At 36.9% G+C, this 11,096-nt stretch overlaps 1 protein-coding gene across 7 annotated transcripts in view; it reads right to left on the bottom strand.

The window, feature by feature from the left end:
• Nucleotides 1–1,366: 1,366 nt before the first annotated feature.
• LOC106869760 (ras GTPase-activating protein 3) overlaps nucleotides 1,367–11,096 on the bottom strand; it is a 198,918-nt gene continuing 189,188 nt past the window's right edge. For 5 of the 7 annotated variants that reach the window (XM_089357838.1, XM_089357840.1, XM_052970792.2 and 2 more), the window contains 2 exons: nucleotides 3,688–3,868; nucleotides 1,367–1,913 (listed from right to left, as the gene is read on the bottom strand). In XM_089357838.1, the coding sequence (XP_089213964.1) occupies nucleotides 1,883–1,913; nucleotides 3,688–3,868 (212 nt within the window). In that variant the 3' untranslated portion in view covers nucleotides 1,367–1,882. Of the gene's footprint in view, nucleotides 1,914–3,687; nucleotides 3,869–8,146; nucleotides 8,168–11,096 lie in introns of all 7 variants that reach the window. The other 2 variants (XM_052970794.2, XM_089357837.1) reach the window with 1 other exon arrangement.

Here is an 11,096-nt window from a genome sequence, read left to right as displayed (position 1 = left end):
TATACAAGAGTAAGCACATAAATGTGAAACAAGGTGGAAAAAAGAGTACTCAAATACCAGAGGTAGAGTAATATGCTTTATTTAAAAGCAGCAGAAATATTACTAAAAACTGTTACTCGGAGTTTCATGTTCCCGTTCATCGGACAGTTTAGTTAGTTTCTAACTAAACTGTCCGATGAACGGGAACGTGAAACTCTGAGTAACAGTTTTTAGTTATATTTCTGCTGCTTTTAAATAAAGTATATATATATATATATATATATATATATATATATATATATATATATACACACACACACACACATATATATACACACATACACACACACACACACACGCATGTTCATATTTCTAAATGTCCATTAGATTCGGTAACAATTTCTTCATGCAAAGAATACATAAATAAATTTGTGACATTTCTACTTTTTTTTTTCTTTAATTTTAACTTTCCAATTAACGGAATTTGTTGAGCCAACAAAAAACACATCTACTGATTTCTCTCTCTCTCTCTCTCTCTCTCTCTTTTCTGTAATTCCTTTAACAATACATTTGTTGCTGCAGCTATATTGGTCATTTAGTTTTCAATATTTATTGCACTCTCTCCCTCTTGCCCCCCCCCACCTCAACACACACACACACACACACACACACACTACATATGTGTTTATTTATGTCTGCATATATGCATAGTATGTGTTATGTGTGCTAGTGTGTGTGTGTGTGTATGTGTGTGTACATATACATACACATACATATAATATAGATATATATAAATATACATACATACACACACACATATATACATACTTACCTGTATGTATATATATACATATATATAACTTGTGAATCACAGAAATACTTGTTTTATCTACTGGTCATAAAGTGGGGGAAAGCTTTTCCTCATGGAAAAGATAAAGTTAATTAAAAATAAAAAATATATATATATGAAATTAAAAACAAATGAATAATAATGAAAGTGAAAAAAAAATAATGAGAGAGAGTTTTTTGTTTGTTTTTCTTCCCCCGCTTAGCATATATTGGCAGTGTAAGAAAAAAATCTAGTAAATATATGAATGTAATTTTTTAAAAAATGCTGTGCTAGACCAACAAATCTGATATCTACCAGATTAGTAGGTATTAAATTTTTGGAGATTAAATAGAAGCTAGCCAAGTATGACAGTGATAAACATCAAAAAAAAAATTTATGAAAATTTTTAAAAATTATAAGGTGGGTGGAAGCAATCAACCAAACGTGGCCATTGCTATGTGTTGTTTCTGATATACTTGCTGAAGTAGCCGGGGCCAAGCAATGCCATATACCAACAGGTATATTTACTGTCTGTTTGGGTTGCTTTTTTTCAATTCATTTTTTTCTTGTTTTTTTTTTTAATTATTTGGTTGTTAATTTTTTTTTTTTTGCACATCTTTTGAAAATGGTACTTTTACCTTTGTATTTTGTTGTTTTTTTTCTTTTTCACTTTTTTTGTTTTCAGCAAGTGGTACATGACAAACATCTGTTCCTCCTCCAATTCTCCAATCAAAAGCAAGGCTGAGTACTTCAGTCTTTTGCTGAATGTTGTCCGATTAGCCAATCAGCTTTTGAATGAAAAAAATTATAACAAATGCATTCTCCAATGTAAGCACTGCTGTAGTCATCACTATCATCATCATCTGTGTTGGCCATATTTTTCTTAGTTCATTTTGATTTGATTTCTGCTTCCGTATGGTCATAACATACAGATATCATACATATGCACACAACATAGAAAACATACGCAGTACACGCATACATGTGTAATGTATGTGAAGTGACTCCTGTATCAACATTTGTACAGTACATGATGTATTTACCTAGTGCCAAAGATTGTCACAGCAATGAACATCAGTATTTCTCATCACCAAAGGGAGCCTCACTGCAAAGAAAAAGAAAAAAAATTTTAAAACACACACACAAAAAAAAAATTTAAATAGCAACTAATAATGATAATAATAATGGTTTCAAATTTCAGCACAAGGCCAGAAATTTCGGGGAGGGGGGAATTTGAACTGGTATTTCATTTCATCGACCTCGAAAGGCTGACAGGCAAAGTGGACTTCATTGGAATTTGAACTAAGGACATAAAGATGGACAAAATGCTGTTAAACGTTTTGCATGACATGCTAGCAACTTTGCCAGCTTGCCACCATACAACAACAACAACAACAACAACAACAACAACAACAACAACAACAACAACAACAACAACAACAACAACAACAACAACAACAACAACAACAACAACAACAACAACAACAACAACAACAACAACAACAACAACAACAACAACAACAACAACAACAACAACAACAACAACAACAACAACAACAACAACAACAACAACAACAACAACAACAACAACAACAACAACAACAACAACAACAACAACAACAATAACAATAATAATAATAATAATAATAATAATAATAATAATAATAATAATAATAATAATAATAATAATAATAATAATAATCATAATCATAAGAGCATCACAGCAAACTACAGCACATAGCCAAGGCACACAGAGCTGTGCTCGGTAGTGAAGTGAAAGCACGTTATAAAAATAAAACAACTGAATAATAATAATAATGGTTTCAAATTTTGGCACAAGGCCAGCCATTTAAGGGGAGGAGGATAGTCAATTACATCGACCCCAGTACTCAACTTATACATATTTTATCGACCCCAAAAGATGAAGGGCAAAGTCGACCACAGTGGAATAATAATAATAATAATAAGCTGAGGGATGCACCAGGCTCCAGTCTGACTTGATATGGTTTCTATGGCTGGATGTCCTTCCTAATGCCAACCACTCCGAGAGTGTAATGGGTGCTTTTACGTGCCACCGACACAAGGGCCAGTTGCGTGACACCAGTATCTGTCATGACTGTGATTTCACTTGGCTTGATGGGTCTTTTTCTCAAGCACAACATATTGCCAAAGATCTTGGTCAGTTGTCATTGCCTCTATGAGGCCCAGTGCTCGAAAGGTGCTTTCCATGTGCCACCGGCACAGATGCTAGTTACCCAACACTGACATCAACCACATTGCCTCTGTGAGACCCAACCCTCGAAATATATATATTGTTTACATCATAATGTGAAAAGACATTTGAGCGAGGTTGTTGCCAGTGCCGCTGGACTGGCTCCTGTGCACGTGGCACATAAAATACACCATTTTGAGCGTGGGCATTGCCAGTACCGCCTGACTGGCCTTCGTGCCGGTGGCACTTAAAAGCACCCACTACACTCTCAGAGTGGTTGGCGTTAGGAAGGGCATCCAGCCATAGAAGCTCTGCCAAATCAGATTGGAGCCTGATGTAGCCATCTGGCTCACCAGTCCTCAGTCAAATCGTCCAACCCATGCTAGCATGGAAAGCGGACGTTAAACGATGATGGTGAAGATGATGATGATGATGATAATAATAATAATTTTTAATTCCAACATTAAAAACAAAGAAACAAATATATCTGGATGGATGAAGATATGTCCAAAAATAATTGGGACAGTGAATACCTCATGACGGGTGTGCATGCAAACAAAAAGAAACAAAAGGACATGACAGGAACAAATATGAAATGAATACACATGCGAAAGGAACTGAATAGGAAGAATATAATTAATAAGGGACAAGTTAAAAACTGCCTTACCAAGAACCTTTGACTGTTTGCTTTTGGAGGATTTTTTTATATTGTTTATGTTCCTGTTCAAGCTTTATAACACATGATAATATACTGTTTACTGTCTCAAAACAGCTTTTTGTGTCTTCAATGTGCATTGACCCAGGCATCTCACTGTCGCCCGTGTAAACTTCTTGACTGGCACAGGCATCTGGAATATTAAAAAATACATACATATCATATTTGGTGGCCATATACAACGCACTTTTTTTTTTTTACCAAAACATCTCAATACATATCATTTTTTTACCAAAACATCATAAATACACATCATATTCGGTGGCCAAAACATCTCAAAATATCACCCCAGGTCCAGTATGCATGACTGGATCTCATGTAAGTTTTGTCCTGGATGCTCACTACTATAGGCAAATTTTAACCCTTTAACATTTCAACTGGTGATATCTGGCCTAAATATTCTACTTGTTTTATGTTTGAACCAGCCAAATCCAGCCTCTCACACCTACCCTACAATGTCATTCTAAAAGGTAAATAATCACAACATTGCAATATCAAAGCTATAATATAATGCATGGTAATTCAAAACAATGTGACTAAATAAGCATTACATTCGACAGAATAATTTGAATGCTAAACCATTATTCCTGTTTTATTTTAAATCCATCACCTACACAAACAACCAAAGTAGCTAAAGTGCATGATAATCATTATTGTTTACAATATAAACAACACTAAGTAACTACAGGTAGAGCACCAGCATGACCTCAGCCTTGGGCTGAAACCAGTAAACAGATAAAAGATACACGATAAATCTTTTGTCTCTGAACTAAAGCAGATCTCATGCCAGCCTCTAATACTGGTTCGTTATATAAAGTCAAGTAACTTTTTAAAACATCTATTCCAAATACAATAGTTATGTTTATACAACATTCAGCAAAAGGTTCAACAAATATTGGTATTTTATGAGAGATTTAATATTCTGTCTCTTTTATTATCTATCTTTTACTTGTTTCAATCATTGCATTCTGGTTATTACTATCTTGAAGAGTTTAGTCAAACAAATCAACTCCAGTACATCATTTTTTTTTAATAAGTCTGGTACTTACTCTACTGTATCTTTCGCTGAACCACTAAGTAACATAAACAAACTAACACCAGTTATCAAGTGATGATGGCAGGACAAACACACACATACACGTGCAGCTGAGGATTGCTCTGCATTTTAAATTGATGTAATGATTGCATTGTTCAATTAAATGGAGTTGCATGAAATGATTGTACTGCATAACCTCTGGATATCCTTGTTGCTCATTTTGATTTTAATCACCTTACTTTGAAATTGTATGGATAATACCGTACTAAATTCTGGTGCCTCAACTTAAGTACCATATTCACCTGAATCTAAATTTTTGCTGAACTCATCTACCATACCCTAAATATATATATATATATATATATATATATATATATATATATATATATATATATATATATATATATGTGTGTGTGTGTGTACATATAAAAATATATATAAAGGAGGCCACTAGGTGGACTGCAAATGTGCTAGAAGAAGATCACATGTCATGTGTCTACTAAGACCCCTGATTCTTTTAATGTGCTGGTTACCTAGTATTAAATTGATATTAATTAATATCCAATTTTTACCCAAATGGCTGTAGATGAGCATCACCATCATTCAAGCCAGGTTGCTCATTTCCAGCCTTCCATAAACAAAAGGTCTGGTTACGGGGAAATATTACCTTGCTTGGAAACAGGTGAGGGTTGGCACCAGGAAGGGCATCCAGCTGTAGAAAATCTACCTCAACTAATTCTGTTTGACGCATGTAAGCATATCAAAAAACGATGATGGCACAGTCATAAGTCATGAAATTTTGTAAATATCAGGTGTGGCACATGTGGTAAAAAGCTTGCTTCCGAACCATGTGGTTCCGGGTTCAGTCCCACTGCGTGACACATATGGCAAGTGTCTTCTACTATAGCTTCAAGCCAACCAAAGCCTTGTGAGCAGATTTGGTGGCAGTCAGAAACTGAAAGAAGCTTGGTGTGTGTGTGTGTGTGTGTGTGTGTGTGTGTGTGTGTGTGTGTGTGTGTGTGTGTGTGTGTGTGTGTGTGTGTGTGTGTGTGTGTGCGCGCGCGTGTCGTTGTGTTTGCTCCCTACCACCACTTGACATGTTGGTTCGTTTACATCCGTGTAAGTTAGCGGTTCGCCAAAAGGAGAGCACTAGAATAAGTACCAGGTTTATGAATAAAAAATAATGAAAGTTCTTCAAATTGGCGCCCTAGCATGATCACAGTCTAATGATTGAAACAGATAAAAGATAAAAAAAAAAGGTAAATATTAAACAAATATTTATTTATTTATTATGAATAGTGTCATCTGGTATTACATTGCACCAAAAGAGAGTAATCTCCCTTTATATATGCAGCCATGTTGTTGGCACTCCGTCGCTTACGACGTCGAGGGTTCCAGTTGATCCGATCAACGGAACAGCCTGCTCGTGAAATTAACGTGCAAGTGGCTGAGCACTCCACAGACACATGTACCCTTAACGTAGTTCTCGGGGATATTCAGCGTGACACAGTGTGACAAGGTTGACCCTTTGAATTACAGACACAACAGAAACAGGAAGTAAGAGTGAGAGAAAGTCGTGGTGAAAGAGTACAGCAGGGTTCGCCACCATCCCCTGCCGGAGCCTCGTGGAGCTTTAGGTGTTTTCGCTCAATAAACACTCACAACGCCCGATCTGGGAATCAAAACCACAATCCTATGAGCGAGAGTCTGCTGCCCTAACCACTGGGCCATTGCGACTCCACTCCCACTACTAAACAGCCCTTTAAACAAGTGTGTTCTGCCAGACTGGTTCAAACTGACCAATGCCTTGCATGCGAATGAATTTGTAAAATAAAAACAGTGTAAAAGCCCAGGGTGGGTATGTGTGTGTATGTGTGCGTGTATGTGTGTGTGCGTGCGTGTGCGTGTGTGCTCGTGCACGTCTCTCTCTCTCTCTCTGCGTACATTTGTTCTTTTTGTGTTTGCATCTCACTTCTCAACAGTGGGTGTTAGTTTGTTCACATTCCTCCCACAACTTAACCACTCAAGCAAAAAGAACAAATACTGGGCTCGATCTGATCCACTAAACTTTTCAGGGTAGTGCTCCAGCATGGCTGCAATTCAATGTCTGATAGGATAAGTACCAGACTTAAAAATAAGAAACATGTAAAAGAATACAATATAGTAAAAGAATAAAACCTATATTCCAAACCATTTCTTAATTTAGTCAGACTGGTGTCCTCATCTTGGTCATTGCTTTCACTATATTTTGGATGATATGTGCTCCAGCTTTCTTCAGGTGTCTTGTGGTTTGCCTTAGCGCCTTGCCTGGGACTGAACTCAAGCATACATAATTCCACATCTCAGAAATATAGAACTGTATTATCCAATTGGTAGAGAGCCAACATAAGACATCAACGGAGGCTTGTATATCTTAAAAATTCACTCTGTCACTGCCTACAGGTATTAGCATAGTGGATGCGATGCTGGTGCCACAATACTAGCACCTGTGCCAGTGGCACATTGAAAGCATCTTTCCAGTGTGAGGCCTTGCAGAGGCAATGACAAATGACTGAGACTTTTGGCAATATGCTGTGCTCGAGTAGAAGACCCATCAAGGTAAGTGAAATCATAGTCATGGCAGATACTGGTGTCACGCAACTGGCATCCATACACTCTCGGAGTGGTTGGCATGAGGAAGGGTGTCCAGCTGTAGAAACCATGTCAAATCAGACTGGAGGCTGGTGCAGCCCTGGTCAAACCATCCAACCCATGCCAGCAGCATCATCATCATCAAGAAGAAGAAGAAGAGTTATTGGTTAATGCAATGCAGTCATCTAAAGGTTCTGAGTTCAATACCAGACAAGGCACTAAGATTAATCACAGGACACTTGAAGATGGCTGGAGCATACAACTGCCGAAACATAGTGATAGGAACAATCAAGATGAAACACCAGTCTGACTTGTGTAAAAAGAAAAAAAGGTGTTCATAATTCCTCAAAGTCAGAAACATAGAATTGTACCATATTTGAAAGTTTCTTTGAAAATCTATTTGTATAAAAAAAATCTATTGTTTCATTTGGAGGACATAAACATCTTTATAAGTTACCAGGCTTAGAAGCAATTTTTTTTTTTTATCTAAGAGTTAAGACACACAGCAAACTTCCTACAAGTCAACAAACAACTTAAACACAGGTAGACAGTTACGCAAAAAAAAAAATAAAAAGGGAAAAACGGGAAGTCACTAAGCAGGTATCACTAAAAGACAGAAAGCTGCTACATTTATTTAATCAAACTATTAACAGTGAATTATATTTTACACATCAGTGTAAAAATATATTTCGATTTAAATATAGAACTGATTGGTTCTTCATTTAATCAAGTGATATTTCTTACCTAGGACAGACTTCCTTTTAGCTGCATGCAAGTAAAAAGCACATATCTCAGAAACATGAGGTATCGTTTTTTTTTTGTTTTTTATTTTTTGTTTTTTTATTATTTTTATATATAATGCATTAAAATGTTGATTAAATGATGATGAGGATAATGATGACAATGATGCTTATGATAACTGGAGGTGGTGGTGGTGGGGAGACAAATTGAGACTTCTTTCACAAAAATTAAATGTTAATACGGTAGTTAAGAAAAAGGCCTATTATTGTTATTCTTTGGAATTTTTTTGTGATTTCGTCCATTAGTTTGCCTGCAATCTTTACTCATGAGCTATATATGTAACTATTTAATTTTTTGCTCAGGGGCCCAAAACTGAAGGGTGAAGTTAGACAAGGAGGTGAGCCCCAGATCTTAGGGGTTTAAGAAATAAAAAACCACTTCTTTCATGTACTATGCCTGCCTCTCCCTTCCTTACCCATTCCTGCAACCTGGGGCTTGTCAATCACATGTACCCAAGCGGAGTAAAATGTGTCTAACATTTCCATGAATCACTGCTGTCATATGGTTAATTTCACATTGATATACATGGTCCTTTTAACACGTGTTCTCTCAGACAAAAACCACAGCAGCATGCCTTATAAATATTTAGTATGATACACAGATGACTACAAAATACTTTGTTATATATATATATATATATATATATATATATATGTATGTATCAACATATCAATAAAAGGTTTTCTATTAATTGCCGTTTTTTACGTGTGAAGTAAAGGGGAAGTAACTCGGTATTTCAACTATTTGATTTACATTCGGATGTATTCTGGTCTGTCTCTTTTCGCTATGTGATGTGAGTGTGTGTGTACGCGCACGAAAGCGTTACCAAATTGTCCAGCACAAAAAAACATCTGCAGCTAACCTTCCCCATCCTTTTCTTTCAGCTACGTATTTGACTTATCTTCTCCACTGTATATAATATTAATCACATTTAAAGTTAAAAAACACTTATGATACCAAACCCCACCTGAGACTGCCCCTGGTTGTATAATACAAACTTTCAGTTTTATGGTGATCTAAATTACAACCTTCCACCAAATTTTCATATGATCTATGTTCCAAACACCAGATTAACTAAGGCCAAAGTTATTTCACTAGATTCTTAACTAATTTTTAAATTCACAGAAACAAAGGTGGTGTAATTCCACAGAAATATGGTTTAAAATGACTGAAATTTGTATCCCAGTTCCAGTTCTTGATAGGAAGAATCTCAATTGAAACATTAATGGCCACAACTAAATGTGTGTAGGGAAGTGTGAATGCAACAATTTGACATTCAGAACACTCCTAACTTTGTAACACTTAATGGAAGTGAAATAATGAAGTGGATATGGTATCAGAACAGTGACTCATGGATCAGGAGTCTGCTCTCCATTGCCAGCAGAGTCATAGTTTGATTACAAAGGAAATTTAGTTCTACATGCCATTACTATAGGGGATAAATGCTTGATAGATGGGGGGGGGAGATGAATCATCATTCATCTCTTTCATTTAGTGTCTGCTTTCCATGCTGGCATGGGTTAGATGGTTTGACTGAAACTGGTAAGTTGGAGAGCTGCACCAGGTTCGTATCTTATTTGGCATGGTTTCTATGACTGGATGCCCTTCCTAGCACCAACCACTCCAAGAGTGTAATAGGTGCTTTTTGCATGCCAAAAGATTCTGGTTGCAAAAGACTATCTTCCTGTTCTGGTGCTGTGGCATCAGCTTAACACAAGAGAAACTCAGCTTAAACATCACCCCTAAAGATCTATGTAGATCCATCCATCCTCCCCTACCACTATTCCATAGTGGGGCATGGGGGTAGAGTCCTTAGGTATCTCCCAAATAGGGTCTTATCAGAAGTAAGCCTCGTTAAGCTTTCCAGCTGGAATTTCAAGTGTAACCACATTAAGACTATGGATATTATCCGGCCTTCTTATTCTTGATCTACACTTAGTTCTACTGCTGGTTAGCTGGGTTTGACAAAGCAGTCAGTGAATTCAACATTCTCACCTGCAACAGAGATGGAGTCTCCCAGGAACCCAACAAAAGACTGAATCCTTATCATGTCCCAAGAAACTCTGAGGTCAAGTGGTTCCGATTCTTCACTCAGTGAAAGGAGAGTACTCCTTAAGACTTCCAGAGGCTCTTCAAGAAACTCTGCATCATCTGCAAAATTTAGGACAGTAGTCCTAGTTTCACCAATAAGTGTTTTGCAGTTCAACTGAGCCACCACCAGGCAGGGTATCCAGTCCATGTAGACATTAAACAGAGTGGGTGTCAAAACAGAACTCTGACGAACCCCTACATCTAGCGAACAGAAATATATTCAACATCTCCATTACAGATGTGTTGCTGGTAATGAGAATGGTATTAAACAATAAAATTAATTTCTCCAACAGGCACAGGCATGGCTGTGTGCTAAGAAGCTTGCTTCCCAATCACATGGTTCCAGGCTCAATCCCACTGAATGGCCTTGGGCCAACCAAAGCCTTGTGAGTGGATTTGGTAGACAGAAACTGAGAGAAGCCTGTCGTGTGTGTGTGTATGTATATATATATTTATATTCATCATCATCATCGTTTAACATCTGCTTTCCATGCTAGCATGAGTTGGACGATTTGACTGAGGACGGGCAAGCCAGAAGGCTGCACCAGGCTCCAATCTGATCTGGCAGAGTTTCTACAGCTGGATGCCCTTCCTAATGCCAACCACTCTGAGAGTGTAGTGGGTGCTTTTTACGTGCCACCGGCATATATATATATATATATATATATATATATATATATATATATATATATATATATATATATATATATATATATTTATATATATATTTGTGTGGTTGTGTATTTGTGTCAGTGTTTGTCCCGCCACCATCGTAGACAACTGAGGTCGGTGTGTTTACATC

Source organism: Octopus bimaculoides, chromosome 9 (genome assembly GCF_046866305.1).
Source record: "Octopus bimaculoides isolate indiv1 chromosome 9, ASM4686630v1, whole genome shotgun sequence".
In the NCBI taxonomy this organism is placed as follows: domain Eukaryota; kingdom Metazoa; phylum Mollusca; class Cephalopoda; order Octopoda; family Octopodidae; genus Octopus; species Octopus bimaculoides.
The sequence above is the reverse complement of the archived record's forward strand: the minus strand, read 5'-3'. Positions and strand labels throughout refer to the sequence as shown.